Below are 19,685 nucleotides of genomic sequence, written 5' to 3'. Positions count from 1 at the left end.
ATCATCCCGCGGAAACAAGCAGCAAGGACCACGACAGCGAAACACGTGGATGTAAAATTGAGTCCACTTGAAGTGGCAACTTTTGTTTTCGCCCTGCATGAAACTACTCCAGATTACTCGTGGTGGGAATGCCGCGCGGATAATTTTACGGCATTGACACCAAGGTCCAAATGCGTGCCGTGACTAACATGGCATAGGCAACGAGTAAAGAGAAGATAAACCCGACGAGGCCTCCTCTGGGGGCGGCTTCCGGGCCTATCCGGGGCACTGTGCGATTGCAGCAGCGGACGATATCCCAGCCAGCTAGGAGACTGTGGAGATGGGTGTGTGGTTCACCGTAGCCTTTATCGTGGTTGCGCTGACACTCTTCATTCGGTAAGCTGCTACGCGTATCATAAAGTCCTAAATGGCTCATTTCGTCAAGTTTTTTTTTCTCTTCCTTTTCTCAATTCTTCTAGAAAGAGACACGTCGCTGGCTCAACAGCTTTGGTGTGATTTCTAACAGTAGGTGACGCCTTTGATTTACAAAGGAAGCAGCCACGTGTGGGCCGCGGAAATAAAATAGTTGTGTGCCCTTTAAAGCCAAGAAAGGGTTAAAAATCAAGTGGCCGTGCTGTCATAGTGCCACAGTTGATTTGGGACATAACACTCCGTAACTCACATTTGTTAGCTGTGAAACACATGTGCCATGGCTAATGCATTCAGTTGTAAAGTACCGGCGACGTGGGCAAAGACATTAGGTTACCGCTCCTGGCAGTCACTTTTGGAAAATATTTTTCGATCGACATATCTCATCACAAGAAAAAATATGCCATTACAGCAACGTTCCTGAAAAGCCATACATGCAAGTAATCATAACATGAGCTCTTTTGTTCACTCTGAAGACGCAGAGACAGCAACGGTTTTATCTAACTTGAAAGCAAGCTACTTAAGGCACCATAAGTATTCTACTGATAGTGCCTGAGAAACGGTATGCGGAATCACTACATCGTACTATTTCTTCTTTTATTTGAATGAAAACTTGTCATAGGTATAATAGCTGATATGAGCCATGCGTATGCTGAAAGACCTGCGTTGTGTTTGAATTCACGAAGTGTTTTCTGGTATCTAGTACCGTGTATAGGTTGATTATAGTTAGATGGTAGCATGTGGTTCAAAGATTTCTTTCTAAACTATATCCCCGTACGTGATTTTAAAATAAACTGTGTCAACATAAACACATGTGTTCACTTGTGTATTATACAGGAATCCAAATGCGTCATATGCATATATGAATATGTTACGTCTTGGTTACGCTTAATTGTAAGCTTTACACACAGCGCGCAGCTCAATGACTGCACTGAGCTATAGATAGTTGTAGAATATATCTGCGGAACATGTCTCAAGGCATATAGGCTCCATCTTGTACATTTAACTCGTCAGCACTCTTAGGGTACCTCAAGCAATTTTCTGGCCCTGAATGTCTATCTATGTATGTCTCCAACCGTTTTCTCGCCTATCTCGACCACTGGGTAGTCCATGGTCAAATGGGAAAGTGCATCGAGCTGCTGTTCTAAGGGAACAGAGTTCAAAACCAACCATCGGACCAACTTGTGTGTGGGCTTGTCTCCAATGAACTTCTTTGATTCCAACTTCGCTCACTGTGTATGTGTTACTGGGAATGTGCCACTCTACAATGACAAATTTATCCTCTAAATTTTTCCGGTAACGTGGGAATGAGAACCACTTAACACGGGTTCCACAAGGAGCGCAATCCAAATAAATGCACTGGGCGTTTGCCACTTTTCAGTGAAACTATTTCACGCCAATAGTTTAGCGAGCTGCATCATGAATGCACTGGGCATATGCCACTCTTCAATGAATATCTCGCCACCTTGGGTCGCTGAGTTTGTGCGACTGGGTGAGCGACAAGTGAAAGAGCGGCAGGCCACACTTCTTGCAGTGGAAGCCACGTGCGGACTTCTTGGCAGCGCAACTAGGTGTTGCAGCATCTCTAGAAATAAGCGCGGGAGAGGAGCACGGCTGCCGCACGATGCGCGTTCGCATGCACCGGAACACCGTGCGTCTCGGAGGACATGCGCAGGCTTCCCGGCGGCGTCACTAGATGGCGCCGAGTGTTCTTAAAGATGCGCGAATGAGGAATCAAGTTGTAGTACACACATATACATAATTCGCTTGGACGCTGTCAATGCGTTGCGCGGCTATACTGATTCAACGCTGAACGCATTACGGTCGACAATCATCATGAGATGGGTATTGCCCATTTTTTGTACGAAACAGCATCTAGCAGCCTGAGCATTCATTAAGCATCTAGAAATATAAAAATAGTTTCAGTAACGTCTCGATTGAGGTTGGACGCCACGAAGGTGGTGCAGTTTGGAATAGTGAAAAAGTGAAGCGCCATCTATCGACTTGCAGCAAACCGTCAGACGCTTCCTGGTCGCACGGGAAAACAAAACTGTTCGATCGGCTAGAAACATAACTGCGGCTTTCACCCGTATTTTTTGACGCTCTTCCACGGCTGCTAATTGCTAAACGCGAAGCACAGCATTTGTGGCAATGCCGGCAACAAGATAGGCTTGTTTTAATGCGACTAGAACTTTAAGGCTACTTCACAAGCTTTTCTGGGTCTGTCTGTCTGTCTGTCTGTCTGTCTGTCTGTCTGTCTGTCTGTCTGTCTGTCTGTCTGTCTGTCTGTCTGTCTGTCTGTCTGTCTGTCTGTCTGTCTGTCTGTCTGTCTGTCTGTCTGTCTGTCTGTCTGTCTGTCTGTCTGTCTGTCTGTCTGTCTGTCTGTCTGTCTGTCTGTCTGTCTGTCTGTCTGTCTGTCTGTCTGTCTGTCTGTCTGTCTGTCTGTCTGGTCTGTCTGTCTGTCTGTCTGTCTGTCTGTCTGGTCTGTCTGTCTGGTCTGTCTGTCTGTCTGTCTGTCTGTCTGTCTGTCTGTCTGTCTGTCTGTCTGTCTGTCTGTCTGTCTGTCTGTCTGTCTGTCTGTCTGTCTGTCTGTCTGTCTGTCTGTCTGTCTGTCTGTCTGTCTGTCTGTCTGTCTATCTATCTATCTATCTATCTATCTATCTATCTATCTATCTATCGGTCTGTCTGTCGGCCTGCCTGCCTGCCTGCCTGTCTGTATTCGTTTTTCCACCAACCTCGGTCACTGAGTGCATTGCGGTGAAGTTCAATAGATTTCTGACGGGGCAATGTCCAAAATTCGTTGGCATAATGCAACATTGCACCGCCTCTGGGATTGGCCCAGTTTACCCAGTGCCCTAATTCGACATCAGCCAAGGGAGTAAAGGCCGACCCACATGGAGCGAGCTTTCCTGACGAACTTTCGCCGGCGAAAAACAGCCGGCCGCCGCCAGGCCGCCGACGCCATGATTTCAACCGGAAGTCGGAGTCAGTCGAGCCCTCATTGGTCCGAGCTGCTCGCGTGTGTTCGCCGCTTCCCGCAGATGCCGACTAAATATCAAGCCTGGCTTGATCGGCGGTGAACAGCTACGTTTTGGCCGCCTGCCTGAGGGCGGACGCCGCCGGGCGGCCGGCCACCCCTTTTTCGCCGGCAATTCGCTGCATGTGGGTGGGCCTTAACGCAGTAGGCAGGCAGTAGTGTTTATTCATCAGAGTAAAATAAACAAATCGTCAAACTATTGTCGTGGTCATCGTCATACAAACAATTTCCCCCAACATATCCCTCCATCTGGTGAATCTTTGCAGAACTTCAAGCAATGTTGCTTATGCAGCTACCTCAAACATGCTTCCCATATACCACTGATTCCCACTGTGCGTGAGGTCTGCGTAACTGATCTTCAAATCTGAAGCTTTCTGTTTTAATATGGGTTTCCTATGTAGTTTCATGTTAATGTTCCACCTTTTTAGTTGGGTTTGTGAAATAGGTGGACGTTATCTGCTTCTCGATCAAGGTAGCCAGGATGCTGTAATGAAATGATTGACTAATTACTTTTCATTTATTCTCTTTCGAACGTATGTCGAAATGTAAAATTTGAGCCCAGCGGCAGAGAATTCGTGTTTGTTTTCAGAAATTATAAGGCCAGCACAACTTTAGAGAATCGAATACTGAACATCTGCTAAACAATACAATGACGAGCTAAAGGGAGGCCTTCGAAAAGCAGGAATGCCAATGTGTTTCGCAGCACATGTTAAAAACGGATATCTTGAAAGTAGCACTAGTCAATGTCTTTCAATTACGTATTTTGACTTCACTATTGCTAGGTTTTAAATTAGCAATTTCGATATCTGTTCCATAGTGATTTATTAGCGAAACCTTTAATTGGCTGCCTGTATATTGCGATTGGTTGTGCAGCTAAAGTTTGCCTCATCAGATGATCCACCTAAACGAAGCGCATCGCCCTATGTTCTACATACGATTTTAAAAATACCTGTTCGGAAACACCATACAGAATATTACTGCCTTTTCGTGGTATTAGTATTCTAATTTGCAATCAAGAATAAATATTCTCCGTGCCATTGTCGTTCACGAGCTCTACTTTTTCAAATACATCACTTCATTCATTGATTCGTTGTCCGAACAGGTGGCGGAAAAAGAAGTTCTCCTATTTCAAGGAACTGGGCATTCCCGGACCAGAGCCCAATCTACTGTGGGGTAATCTGTGGGAGTACCATTCCTTGGTAAGCACTTTACCAGCATGCATACGTTGTGAGTATCCACGAATGAAAAGGTAATTAAGACAAATTAACGCTCCGTATTCTTACCACTTACCGATTCCAGTGTTCTCAGAAACTTTACCTTATGCGTCTGCACTGATGAGCCATTAAAATCTGTAAAACTGTATGAGCTTCAGTCTTCAAATCAGCAACCATGATGATGGTACTTAAATGAGGCATGGCATGGAGTCAGCATGTCCCGTTTACGCAATACAGGGATGGCTTGCGTTCCTGTTTTCGAGCAAATGCACCATGGTGTCTTTCTTTTAGTCGGCAACAACCTCAGACACATTTCGGCCATCATAGCGGCGATGCTACGGGAAGCAAAAATTCCGGCAACAATTCCTGGTTACATCGGCGGCATTATGACTAGGGTGGAGTGCAAAACTTATTTTGCGCTCTGCTTTGAATACACGTTGTAGAAACCCACATTTCCGGCACAAATTCTAAGCCCCCGCTACGACGTCTGTCGTAACCTTTCTATTGCTCTCGGAAGTTAAATGCCATCAATGAAGCTAATTACATTTCGGCAGACATAACCGCTTATTCGTAGCACTGAGCGAAATACAACGCGCCAATGACTAGTGAGGTTCTGTTGAAAACTGACCGACGATTCGTTGCACGTTGATGCCATGTAACCCCGGAAAGCCCACCATTTAACATCACCAAAATTAGAATACCTTGTTCAGTTTTATCTGTCGCCATGCATAGTATACTCCACAAAAAAAAACAATGAAAAATTAACACACGAAAATACTTAACATATAAAGTAGCTAATTGTGCAGTACTATCCTCAACTCGGAAGGGGGGGGGGGGACTCCGGCGTATCGAAAGCGCTTCTATGTGCATTCCCGTTGAGTTACTCGCACTTATATCAGGGGCCGAATTCACCAAGCTCTTCATTTGCAACGTAACTTTACCACTGGGCGGTGGCCTTCACTGATAAATTGTTCAGCATTAGGATTGGCTGAAGTGTTCCTTCACGTAAAATTCTACCATAAGTGCTTTTAAATGCGAATGCATTTCTTAGTCGGGACATGTCAGGCGTCTGTCGGTGTCCGCGCGCCGGCAGGTTTTGTCTCTCCACTCTCACTCCCTCTCCCATAGCAACAGCTGCGGGCGCGCTTGCTTATTCTCGCCCCTAGATACCGGAGCTGGTGCTGCGGGCGGAGTAGTGGAGAGTGAGTGGAGAGGAGGAGAGCGCTCTGGCGTGTGAGGGCGCTCGCATCGCGGGAACTCTCTCGAGTGAAGCCGACGGGAGCGGACGTGTCGAGTTGAGGTGCCGTTTCAGGGCAGCAGGAGCAGCGAGCCGAACAGATAAGATTTCTTATTTTATAGGTCCTCTTTGTTTTGTTTTTTCTAGGAGGGTTAGCCTAGCCAAGCAATCTTGATAAATTATTTTCATGCTTTTTCACTTTCTTGGTCTTCTCGCTTAGGTAAAAGTAGGTAACAAATTGTTTTCTTTTTTTGTTTTTGTTACATCCACGCCTTGTTAGTACGAGATGATGGTTGGTACTCGGGGAAACCCACGCGTGCGTTGTTCTGAGTGCGAGCGTTCCTACGCGCTGGAAGAAACGCGGTTTAAGTCTGCACGCGAAGCGAATGGTGCCGATTTTATCTGTAGGATGTGTGTGCTAGGGTCGCGGCTAGACCGTCTCGAGCAAGAGAAAGATAACCTAGCTAAGCGGGTTGGAAAGCTTGAACAGGAACTTAAAAGTGAGCAGAAACAGAGGGAGGAGGTAGAAGAAAAGCTAGTTAACGTAGAGATGCAGCTGAGGGCCACAAATCAGCAAAGCAGTGGTGAACCCATCGAGGCGAGCACTGTGAATGGAGCTGGCTCCAATGCGAGTGCAGAGACAGCCGAACCCGGAACCGTCAGTGATAGTCACGAGGGGGATACCACTGACGCAGCCGCGGAAGAGAACAAAGCCAAGGGCAAGGATAAGACAGGAGGGGAGGGCATTGTGACCTCGGGGGCAGCTTTCGGCGGTGAGGGGGAAGAAAAGCGTCGAGTAGTCTTTGTTGGGAATTCCAACATGCCTAGAGTAGAACCGGCGATAACAGAGAGGGTAGGTGCAGGCGAACGAGTCCAGGTTAGCGCGCTTCCGGGAAAGCCGATTAGAGAGGTGATAGCGAAGGCCAAGGAAGGCATGTGGGACACAATGGAGGAGAGACACCTAGTGGTGATAATGGGCGGAGTGATCGATGTACGACACGGACGAGGAGCAGGGATCACAAAGCAAATAGCCAAAGGGGTCACCGACCTGCGGAATGTTTCAAAGGAAGTCTGCACGGTGCCAGAGGTTGAAAGGCAGGGCTATGAAATTGAAAGGGAAATTCTTGCAGTAAACAGGGAAATTTGGACTCTATAGCTAAAGCAATGAATTTTACGGTCATTGACATCAACCGAGAAGTGCACCGAGCAGGCCGCGAAGGCGCTTTTGTGGTTGACGGGATGCATTTTAGCGAAAGGGTAGCAACACCGGTCGGACGTCGATTCGCAGCGCGAGCTGTAGCTTTTTTAGGCGGGCCCCAGGCAATCAGGAAGCAGGATTAAGTATTGAACGTAGCGAAACACCAGTAAAGGGCAGAATTAGACGACCAGGAGTCAGGAAAAGATGCAGAAAGGATAAGAATAGAGAAGGTAAAATTTGCTACATTAGCATGCAGGGTGGTCGAAAGAAGGAAAAATGGCTGGAAATTCAAACGCAGCTGAATGATGAAGCGATTAGCGTGTACGCCTTGACCGAAACGCATCTAAGAGATTTGGAGCAGCCGCCTGTTATTGACAATTTTGTATGGGAAGGGTGAAACAGAATGACCGGGTCAAGGAAAGGCGTAGGCGTACTAATTAGGCGAGGTCTGAAGTGGCAAAGGGTAAACGAGACATGTAAAGAGCATTTATGAATTAGTGGCACATGGCAAGGTAAAAAGACGTGTCTGGGAGTAGCTTACCTTTGGACAGGTAGTGATAGCGTAGAAAAAATAAGGAATTGGTTGATTGCATTAGAAGCGATATTAATGAGTTCAGTAAATCGAGCCAGGTGATATTAGTGGGAGATATGAACGCACACATGGACGATTTAGACGAATATACTGATTACAACGGCTCTCTAGTGCTGGATCTGTGTGCTAAACATAACCTTATAGTAGTTAACAGGGAGAATAAGTGTCATGGACAGGTAACGTGGCAATGCGGAAACAGGCAGTCATGTATCGACTAGGCCTTAGTCTCAGAAATGGTCTACGAACAACTAGACCAAATGATAATAGACGAAAATGGAAAAAATTGCCTGGGAAGCGATCATAGATGTCAAGCATTAAATTTTTGGCGAGATACTAGCGCAGAACATGAACCAATAGCCTCAGAATTTTTAAAAATGAATGACGAGCAAATAACAGAGATCGCAAACAACATAGAGAAGAAAATTAAGGATTTTCCTACAGCAGTCTGGGAATATAAGGAACTGGTGGACGTTATGAAGCATGAAATAAGGCGGATACGGCAAAACAATTGTTGGATTGGCAAGAGGAAACCACGTAAGTGGTGGAACAAGGAAATAAAACAAGCTATAGAAGAGCGTAGAGAGGCATCTAGGGCTCATCGAGAAGCCAAAAAGTTAGGATTACAAGAAGAAGAGGTGCTCCTTAGATGGAATACATACCGAGAAAAGAAAAGGGTTGCGAGTGAGCTCGTGCAAGAGAAAATTAAATGCGCAAGTGAACGTTGGGTGCTTAACATTCACAAAAGAGACAAAAGCGCTCCAAAAAGATTCTGGAACCATATAAAAGCACTCGGAGCTCCAACTAAAAAAAGGGATGAAGACGGTAACATCTACGAAGGAGATGATGCGATGCGGTACATCACATACGTTATTAGGGATAACTTCGGCACGAGAAAAAGCGCAGTTCAGACAACAGATCCAGCAACAGCAGAGAGGCCAGAGAGATCAAAATTTAGCATAGAAAGCTTTTATTGGAAAAAGGCAGCAGAAAATGTGCCTAACAACACGGCAGCAGGACCCGATGAAATCCCAATACAGCTAATCAAAAACCTCGGTCCAAAAAGCAAGGCACTGCTGACTAATGCCATAGAGCAAGTGATTAGAACAAAGAAAATTCCCGTTGGATGGCGTGAAAGCAAGATGAATCTCATCTACAAAGGCAAAGGAGATAAGGATAAGACGAGCTCGTACAGGCCAGTTACAGTAACGTCGGTGATATATAGAATGGCAATGCAAGCCATAAAATTAGAACTGTCGAAGTGGGTGGAGAAAAACGATGTATTGGGGGAACTACAGAATGGGTTCAGGCCAGGCAGACGCTTAGAAGACAATATGTTTGTACTAACTCAGTGCATAGAGAGTTCAGTAGCTCAGAAAAGACCTTTATGGATAGCATTTCTAGATATTAAAGGAGCTTATGACAACGTAGACAGGGAATTGTTGTGGGATATTCTTCATCACGAAGGCATAGATGACGATTTCATGGAGCTGCTGAGGGAGATATATAGAGACAACCAAGTACAAGTGGTATGGGAAGGTAGAAAAGTAAATGAAATGGTGGGAATTCAGCAAGGATTGAAGCAAGGATGCCCTCTGTCACCATTGTTGTTCACGCTTTACGTCAAGGGTATAGAAAGACGACTGGAAAACAGCGAATTAGGTTTTGATTTATCCTACATGCGTAATGGACAAATGGTGCAACAGAAGGTCCCCGGACTGATGTACGCAGACGACATTGTGCTACTAGCGGACAATAAAAAAGATTTACAGATACTTGCGAATATCTGTGGGAATGCGGCGACAAATCTAGGCCCTAAGTTTAGCACAGAGAAATCAGGAATTATGATCTCTAATGAGCACACGAGTAACTTCGTGGTGTCAATTCAACAGCAAGTAATACCCATAGTGAAGCAATATAAGTACCTCGGGGTACACATAAACGAAGGAAAGAATTACTCAAGCAACCACTAAGATAATCTGAAAATAAAGGGGAAGCGGAATGCAGCAATAATGAAACAGAGCACTGTGGGGCCACAATAAGTATGAGGTGGTGCGTGCAATCTGGAAAGGAGTAATGGTGCCAGCGCTAACATTCGCAAATGCTTAAAATCGGATATATTGGCGGGTTTGGAAGTTAACCAAAGATCAGTAGGCCGGTTGGCTTTCGGAGCCCACGGTAATACCACAAATGAGGCAGTGCAGGGTGACATGGATTGCGCCTCTTTTGAAGTCAGAGAAGCAAAGAGCAAAATTAGTTTTGAATAATGGCTCAGGAACATGGATGAAAATATATGGGCGGCTAAAGTGCACAAATATCTCTACATGAAAAGCGTAGACACAGAATGGAGGAAGAGGTCAAGGAAGTTGGCAACCAAGTACAGGATAATCGAAACTGCAAATAGACAACCAGGAGTCACCAGAAAGAAAGTGCGAGAAATAGAGACCGTGAATTGGATGCAAAGAATGGAATCAAAAGGTCAATAGAGATTTACAAGAATGAGAAGAAAGAAATTAGAAGGGAAAATCTGTACGATAACACAAAGGGCAGTGCCTTGCTATTTGAGGCTCGAGCCGGTTGCCTAAGGACGAAAACATATCGGAACAAATATTCGGAACTAGATGAGACATGTGCATGCTGCAGTAAAGATCCAGAAACCACTCAGCACATCCTGATGGAATGCGACGGGATCCACCCAGCGAGAACCGTAGGTAACGTGCAACTCCCAGAAGCGCTTGGTTTCAAAATGGAAGGAAACATAAACAGATCAGCCAGTAGAGATCAGCAAGAGACGATGGGAGTACTGGTGGCAAAAAAGCAGGGAAAAGATGGATACGACCTGATCTCTTAAAATCATAGGCAGCGGCACAAGGTAAATTTTTGAAAAAGAAAAATAATAATGAGAGGTATACAAAAATGCTAGATAAGAACATGTATAGTATACCTGATTAAATCAAGCAGGCTAGGTGACTATTTGTCGCCGCCCCGTTTCAAAGGGGATGCCAATAAATCATCATCATCATCATCTCGGCGGAGCTCCCGCGTGTGTGGAGAGAGGGTAGGTGCCGTGCTTCGCCGCTCCTTCTCTCGTCGTTCGCTCTCTCTCCTCCCTGCGCCCCACTCTCCCGTTCGCTCGCTCGCACGTATATATAAATGGAGTGAAGCCCGCGCCTCACTCTCGACCGTTCGCTGGCTGGGCGCCTCTCAAGGCGATGGCAGAAGTCGGTGAAGGCGAATGTCTGACGGCAACGGTACCCCTAGCAAGAAGTGTAATACAATCCAACCCGAGCATTACACCTCTCGCTGGAGGTGACGTCACTGCAGTAACTTCAACGTCATCATCAACCGGAGGAGAAGAAGCTGAAGACAAGGCTGCGAAGCGAAGAGCGCGTGATGCCGAACGCAAGCGAGCTGCCGATACCGAACTCCCTGCTCGGGAAGCCGCTGCGAAACGCCGAGCCGAAGATCCGGAAATGTGTGCTCGATACGCCGCTGTGAGACGTCAACGGCGAGCCGAGAACGCTGAAGTTCGTGTTATAGACGCGGCGGAGAAACGTCAACAGGTGCTGATGAATGTGTAAATAAATGGTTACGGTGCAAATCCTCGTCTCGTCATTAATTTACGCTATTAAAATTACTACGCCGTGTACTCTCGGCGCAAGAAATGCATTCGCATTTTCTCACGATTCCCTTCGGGGAGGTGGGGGCAATCTTTTTTGTGAATTCGGGCCCTTAGTTATGAGGTATCACACGCGGTATAGCAAAAATGATGCGTTAGGCTTTATGAGGTCAAAGAAATCGTGTTTATTTACAGTGCATGCGTCGTCTTTTTGTTCCCAACAGGGTCTGCACAAAGCACTCGATAAATGGTGTAAGGAATACGGCGACATCTGTGGGTAAGGCTTCACCGTGTATCGTGTAGTACAATGAGTAGAAACAGATAACAGCCGGTGTCCCAGAGCTGGCGAGTGGGCGCCAACAGACGGGCAACGTTGTTGGGCTCATGCTGCAGAAAATAACATGGAGGGATCAGATATTGAAAGTACTGGGCAGTCTCATGAAGTCGGCCAACTCGAAACAAGAGCAACTTGAGATCAGTAGGACAAGTGTTTGCACCACAGCGAACATCGCATAGGAAAATTATTATTGTGAAAAGCAATAATGTGGTTCCGGCCTTATGACAATAACTCCTTTCTATATAGCTCGGTGTCATTAGTGTCCTTATAGCCCACGTTCACTCTCATACCCACCAGCATTCCTTCGACTTACGAATGCTATTACAATAGCTCTAAAAGGAACACATGGCGATTGTTTGTTTCAGAGTTCACGGCTTCATAACGATGCCCATTCACGCTAACTCGACAGTGACGCGGAAACAGTCACATCACACATCCATTACTGTACGGAGCATTGAAGTAGCGCTTTTCGGCATTTGAGTTACAAATTTCTTGGTAAAGTTATCTGGAATGCACTGTTTTGCAAAACATTAGCAACGTTGGGTTATAGCAAGCATGGAAGCGGTTATTACCTTTTAGGTCAACCACCTTAGAAGTATGGGTGTAGTATTTAAATATTGTTTAGTGTAATACTTATAATTATTCTTCAGATTGCTACCTGGAGTCATTTTAGTATGCCTGACGCTGTGGTAATGAATATCCCTAAGAAATCGCGTAAATATCTCAACGTGCCATTTTTTAACATTTCGAGCACATTTTCTGAGCTACTCATCAAATTGAAGAAGTGCATGTTACCGTAGTGATATGGGTGCTTGAGTTTACATTGACCGTGTATGTGCGCTAAGAAGCATGAGAGAGAGAGAGAGAAAAAAAAACTTTAATGAATAAAATGAAATTTTAGGTCCCGTGGTTGGGGCCCCTAGTCCAGGGCTCCACTGGCACGAGCGGTTCGCTGGGCTTGGTCCAGGAGAGCATGAGAAATAACAAACAGAAAAAAAGAAAACTAGGTAAAAAAGGCGTAAATCTGAGTTCAACCGATTTCTACGCATCCCTCGGGCCGCTCTCTAGCCGTGGTTAACATAACTGAGGTCTTTTCTAGACAAATCAATATATTTCAAACTAGCATACACCCTATCCAGTTGAGCGTCCTTAATGACTGCAAGTACTTCTGTTAAACCAGCAAGGTAATTGCAGAATTCTGGAGAACCTAGCGTTAGTGGCGTTCTTTCTATCACGCTTAACTTAGTTTTCGTACTATGAATTAGGAGTCTCAAACAAGGCTGCTTGTGGGATTATCATCTTGTTTATTGTTGCCATAATAAATAACCGATCACTACACAATAAAACAATCTGCAGGCACCAGTTTGTACGATTTGCCTAAAAAAGCAAGCTGGAAAGAACCGATATGGCATATATAAACTTCATTAACATCTCGAAATAATATACTCATCACCACGTGCCCGCACGATGCGGTAACTTTATATACATGTGCCTGATTTAAACAGGTTCTACAATGGCGACGTTCCATTTCTCGTGGTCAAGGAACTGGATTTTCTGGAGTTCGCTTATATCAAGAACTTCCAGAATTTCACGGCTCGTGGGGTAAGAAACCGTTTAACTTCCTTTTTGGCGTGTGCGGCTTTGCAAATTCAATGTTTTTGCAAACGAATCGGTTCATATCAAAGCGACCTGAGTGTCCACCGTTCTTTCGTTGAAAATTTCCGCTTCCTTTAGTACGTGCCCGTCGGAACTTCCTTAGGATTGACAAAGAGTTGATAATTGCACAGGAATACGTGCTTTAAGGAAGGATACCCAAATTTAAGATATTAATTAGACAAAGGCAACAATGAGTTTGCTACCACGCTGCAAAAAGAGCGCTTAGTTCTGTCACAACGCTTTCGCACATTTGAGCCTTTGCACAGACTATAGGCTTGACAGGCCGCCTTGTCAAAACGTTTGCAGCGGAACGTTCAGAGGTCTAGTTATTTTGGGATAATTCATTCTCTACTATGTTTCTGATATTCATTCTCTACCATTAGTTTATTGTTCGGATTTTTGCACTGCGGTCTGAAAGGAAACGCACATGCGGACGCCGATGCAAGAGCTGCCTTGCATAATGGCTCTATAGTACGCAGCGATTTTTCAAGATGTGATGCAAGGTCTCTGCATGCTTATGATGCGAAACTTTGCAACTGATCCCTGGGCCCAAGACCATCACCGCCGGCGTCTCCGCAAGTTCATCGCCGAAATGTGATTTCGCATGTCACCTAAGCTCAAACGACACAAGTTTAGTTGCAGAGAATAAGAATTGATGAGGCATTCGCACGGCGTTGTGTGGACCTCCTCGGTGTGCACCCCCTCTGAACCCAGATTTCGAGTGCCTGCCATGAACCAGAATCACTGTTGCTCATATTGTGTGCCTACACAACATGCATCCACCAGGTAAATGTTATAGCCGCTTCCCTGGCAACTATTCTTGAAAGATCTTGTGTTCGTGCGTGAGTGTGCATGTGGGTGGGCCCTCCTTGCCCTCCTCTATCCATAATATGTTCTACATTAACAGTAAGAACCTTGGTGAAATTTATGTACTACACAGGACGGGACTGAAGACTGTGACTCAAATATTGCTAGTATATTAACGACGAGCATTACATTTCATGTCAAGATTATTGCCACCATCCTGCATGCCTCTTTCGTTCCTTTTTTTTAACTTCTCAAGCGCCGAGTACCAGGTTAGGGTGTGCAGGCTCAGATAAACCTCCGTGCCTTCCTATAAATAAAATCTTCGTCCTTCTCCTCATAACACGGACGCTTTATAAATTATCGCGATATAACATAGAAGGCTTTTACAATAACGGAGGATTAATATGCTCTAATATGACATAAGACCACACAGTGCTGCTACCACTAATGCGTGCGTGCACGCGTCGGTGTGTGCGTGTGTGAGCATACATGCGTGCGCATATATTATACTTGCCTGTCACAACAAATACAATATAGGTGCACTTACGAACGAACAGATTACGATGCGAACCGACCAGCAGCATCCGATCGTCGGCCAGATGGTGATTCACGTGCGCGGGGCCCAGTGGAAGAGAATGCGCAGCTGCGTCACATCCGGTTTCACGACCAGCAAACTGAAACAGGTAAAGCAGCGCATGTCAAGTCGTAAAATTCTTCTCTGCCTCCTTCTCTAGATCACTATTCGGGGTAACGGTTATGAGCTGCGAGATTTCTGAATACGGCGTTGGAAAATTCGAAGTTATCGCCTGTGTTTGGCACTTCTGTTCGGCATCAATTTATTGGGAATAAAGCCATGAAATGAAATGCACGATGCATTCATTTTTTTCTGGGCAATTTGCGGCAAGCCACATATACGTACAATAAATAACTGAATAACAACGTACAAAACGGACGCCATGATGCAGGTGCTGAATAAGTAAGCTGGCGGATTTCTTCTCAACCAAAAAGTATAGTCGACTAAAACACATTCGAAAATCCAAAAAGCATCCCCCATTCCTCCCCCCGCCTTTTACAGGTGCCTGCCCATCCTACAGCTTGACATATTGAGCGTGCACTAAAACTGTCAGCCTTTATTGACAGTTCTCAGGAGGCCAGAGTCGATAAAGTAGTCCTGCAGTTAGAACCAAAGCGAAGACAATCTGATCTCGCTCTACCAGTCAACCCTTATGTTATGAATTTATGGCACGCGATGTTTGGGTTCATGATGCATCATTTAAAGTCACGTTTGCTCTTTGGTCTATTTTGGCGTAGATGGTCCCGCACATCGCCGAGTCAGCGGAAGTGTTCATGGACATGATGGAGCCATACACCGACACCGAGGAGGAGGTGAACCTGCGTCTGCAGTTCCAAGCACTTTCTATGGACTACATCGGCCAGGCCGCCTTCGGCATCGAGAAGTGCTTCCAGCGTGAGCTAAACGACGTCTTCTTCACGACAGCTCGCCGAGTGCTACCAGGAGTGATGACGGGACCTGCCCACATGATTGCACGTTCGTATTCCTAAATCTTGGGGCAGGTTTTGCCAGTAGAATGCCATATTTCTGTTGAACCACAGCGGTCTGTTTTGTAGAAGATCGGACACTGCTTTTTGCCATAGTTATCAGAAGACTTACTCGCGCTCGTTCGCAGAGGGAAACACGTGGTTTCTCCTCTGCGAATTATCGATGTAGTAGAAAAGGGCGATGCGGCAGCGTGATTAATGCGCCCTGCAGCGGCTGCTTTTTCTATTTCTCCAATGCAGCCGCGTTCATTTGCACGACTACCCTGCTTTCGTAGGCCACAGCCACCACCAGTGTTAAATGTGCAACGCGCACTCCAATGACGATGTCGCGGGTCTGTTCATCTTGTTAGCCGATGCAGCGATACTGCATTTGATGTTTCAGGGGCCGGAGCACATGTTTGAAAGACATGGTCACGCTGGTTGGACACCTTGAAATGTGTCTTTTTGGTAATAATTTGGTTATATATTCAATTAAACTACATTCCAGCGTTGCAATCGTTACTTTTTTTTAGTATACACGAACTTACCGACTGCTTTTTTTTATTGACTGTTCGGATTTCTTTTTTTTTATATAAATCGTCTATGTGCGTAGCGAAAGTGGCGTCTTTACAGAGGATTTCTGAGACGAGGCGATCATACTTTACAGCAAATAACTTGAGTTTCCCAAGAATACTTACCAAAAATTAATAATTTTATATGAGAACATTAGGGGCAGATTATATGGCAAATTTTGAGTATCTCACATTTGAATGTGCCCCATTTTTTGTATTCTTAAATACCGCACCTAACTCGAGATACCCATAATTCAATTTCAACGTTCAATCCCGGCATTGTTGAAACCGAGCGGGCGGGCAGCGCAGAAGAGGTAGCTCCTCTATAAAGGCAGGCGAAACAACCAGTGAGCAAGTGCATGGTGAAATTTGAATGATGGCATCTCGCGCCAAGTACTCATATAGGACTACGTGGCTGATGCTTTCTAGTGAAAACGTGCTTTCAGGATGTGCCGGGCGTTAAGTTTTAAACTGAACGCTTTTCGTCACTGGCATTAGCATCTGCCCTAGGAGTGGAGCCGCCTTTTCTCAGCTCCCAGAGCACTCGGTTTCGATATCGACTAGACTGAGTGTTGAAATTCAATTATGAAGATCTGGAATAGGAAATATTCAAAAAAGCATAGTAATCTGGCAACACTGGTCATGCCCACCATCTTATCGGAAGCGTAGTGACGAATCTCCTGTAGGTTGTGCAGGTCGGTGATCTTGGCTCTGTGGCTATTCAGAGGCTATTGTAATTTAAAACTCTTCTATATCCTTCTATTCCATCTCTGCTTTTACCCATTCATGGTTGGAGAAAAAATTTCAGGCCAGGCCCACTTTGCTTGTCTATTACACGAGGTGACTAAAACTGAGAAAACTCTCCATCTGGTATGGCGTTTACAGAGTGATTATGTGGGATTAGGCCGGAAAAAAAGAAAGAAGAAATGTTTATATTTATTTATTTATACGAAATACCCCTGAAGATCCTATACAAATTAATAACAGCTTCACAACCTACAAACAAAAGTAATAAAATAAACAACGAGATCATCATATAAGTATAAGGAATAAAACAAAAACCCAATGCACATATAGATAACATTTTACACTAGGATTACGCTGTAGTACTGGCAGACAGTAGATTTAAAAATTTATCGTGATCTGTGGTGGTAGCAATACGTGGAGGCAAGGCGCGTTCCAGTCAGTTATAGTGCGTGGAATGAATGAATGTGCGTAGTTAAATGAACGACATGACAAGCGCTTGACTTTGAAAGGATGGTCGTGTCTATAAAAGATAGCAGATGGCAAACAAAAAAAAAGTCGTTATGAAGAGTTGTCTGATGATGCAATTCATGAAAAAGTGATAAACGCGCAATTTTAGGCGGAGAGATAGTTCTTGAAAGCCAGCACGTTTCTTCAATGCTGTGGTGCTGGTATGACGTGAATAATCAGAGTAGATGATACGAAATGCGCGGTTCGGCAGTGATTCAATGCTGTTTATTAAATATTGTCGATGGGGGTCCCAACTTGCCGAAGTATATTCGATTTTAGGTCGGATTAGAGGGGTATAAGCACGTGATTGGAGGTGGGAAGGGGCATGCTTTAGGTTATGTTTTAAAAGACAATGACCGATTAACGGATGCAACAGTAAGGTTAATATGATGGTTCCATGTTAAGTCAGAATGAATGGGAACACTGAGGTGCTTATAAGTGGTTACCAACTCAACTGGATTATTATTTAAGGTATATGCTGTTAGAATTCGAGACTTATGGTTAGTGAAAGACATAGATTTTGGTTTAGAAGGGTTCACTTGCATGAGCCTGGTAGAACACCATGCTGTTACTGAATCAAGGTCACACTGTAGGGCAAGGCAATCATCATTTGAATAAATTTTACGGTAAATTACACAATCGTCAGCGAAAAGTCTGATTTGGGAAGAAACAGAGTTAGGTAAATCGTTAATACATATCAGGAAAAGTAAGGCACAAAGTGCGCTACCTTGCGGGACGCCAGAATGTACTTGGCTGAAAGAAGAATTATGGTTATTGACAGTGGTAAGCTGAAACCTGGAAGAAAGAAAATCTTTAACCAATGCTAAAACAACGAGGGTGAATATTAAGCAGTGCTAATTTGGTTAATAACCGATTGTGAGGTACTCTATGAAATGCTTTTGAAAAATCTAGAAATATCAAGTCGACTTGAATACCAGCATCGAAAGATTAATGTACGTCTTGGGTGAATCCAGCAAGTTGCGTTTTGCACGAGTAGCCTTTACGAAAACCATGTTGGTACTTAAAGATGATGTTGTGTTCTTCTAAATAGTTAATAACCTGGGAGTGAATCACATGTTCAAGGAGTTTGCAAACTGTGCTAGTTAATGAAAAGGGACGATAATTGAGAGGCAATGTACGATCCCCAGACTTGAAAATCGGCGCGACCTTAGCTAACCGCCAGTCGCTTGGAACGAAACCATATGAAAGGGATTGTGAAAAAATAGCGGACAAGATGCGGTGAATACCTTCTGATGAATTCACGAGTATTTTGTTGTTGAAACCTAGGTGATCAGAGGCTGATGAAGTTTTAAGTTTCGTTAGTAAAGATAAGATACCGCTCTCACTAATAATTATTTCGGACATTGAGGTATTGGAAATATTCATTGTGAAAGGGGCTAAGAAAGCCTCTTCTCGGGTAAAAACTAATGTGAATGCTTTATTGAAAACTTCCGCTCATTCAGCCGCAGGAATACTGCCTCCAACAGCATCGGTGAGGGTTATATCTGGATTATTAGAAGGATTGATTGTCTACCAGAACTTTCGAGGGTTGTTTGTTAACATTGATGGTAGGTCGTGTGGGAAGAAATGGTGACGAGTACATTTCAGCGCCGACTGATATTCCTTATCGCAGGCTCTGTAGCGTTGCCAGGAATCTGACTGCCTGTTTAATTCGGCCTTTCTGTAGAGGTGATTCTTCTTATTGTTAAGGCGACGTAGATGGCTATTAAACCAAGGCGCAGTGTTGGTGCATGGTCTGCTAATGTCGGGAATCTACTTGTCGACAAGAGCAGCAAGCTTTTTTACTGAACAGGTTCCAGTTGGCCTCCACTGAACGTTTTCCAAAATCGACAAGAAATTGTTCAGCAAAGACTGCCAACTCAGCGTTTATTTCACTGAAGTTTGTTCTTACCGATTCTACGCCTTTTAGGCCACTTATCGATCGTCATTGAAGCCATTGGTGATGATGACAATTTTTGTACCACTGGACCGAACGACGCGTTTTTTCCAAGGCCATCCGGTGTATGAGCCATGTAAGGTTTTCGCCTTAATAAGGGGAAGCGGATCAGCTCCCGACGCCGGCACCACTCTTCTCGCCCAATTATCTACTTTCACTACGCTAGCTCAACGCCACCGAAAGCCTCTGCACGTCTGCACGCTCCTCGTCTTTTTATAGATAATTAGATAAGACAAATCTGTTAAGGTAGGCAACCCTAAA

At 44.8% G+C, this 19,685-nt stretch overlaps 1 protein-coding gene across 1 annotated transcript in view; it reads left to right on the top strand.

The window, feature by feature from the left end:
* The first annotated feature begins 252 nt into the window (after positions 1–252).
* Positions 253–19,685, top strand: part of LOC119454216 (cytochrome P450 3A14-like) — a 95,241-nt gene continuing 75,808 nt past the window's right edge. The window contains exons 1-4 of the mRNA XM_049667991.1: positions 253–375; positions 4,548–4,644; positions 11,527–11,579; positions 13,145–13,241. Coding sequence (XP_049523948.1) covers positions 320–375; positions 4,548–4,644; positions 11,527–11,579; positions 13,145–13,241 — 303 coding nt within the window. The 5' untranslated portion in view covers positions 253–319. The remainder of the gene's footprint in view (positions 376–4,547; positions 4,645–11,526; positions 11,580–13,144; positions 13,242–19,685) is intronic.

Source organism: Dermacentor silvarum, chromosome 5 (assembly GCF_013339745.2).
Source record: "Dermacentor silvarum isolate Dsil-2018 chromosome 5, BIME_Dsil_1.4, whole genome shotgun sequence".
NCBI classification, from domain to species: Eukaryota; Metazoa; Arthropoda; class Arachnida; order Ixodida; family Ixodidae; genus Dermacentor; species Dermacentor silvarum.
The sequence above is the reverse complement of the archived record's forward strand: the minus strand, read 5'-3'. Positions and strand labels throughout refer to the sequence as shown.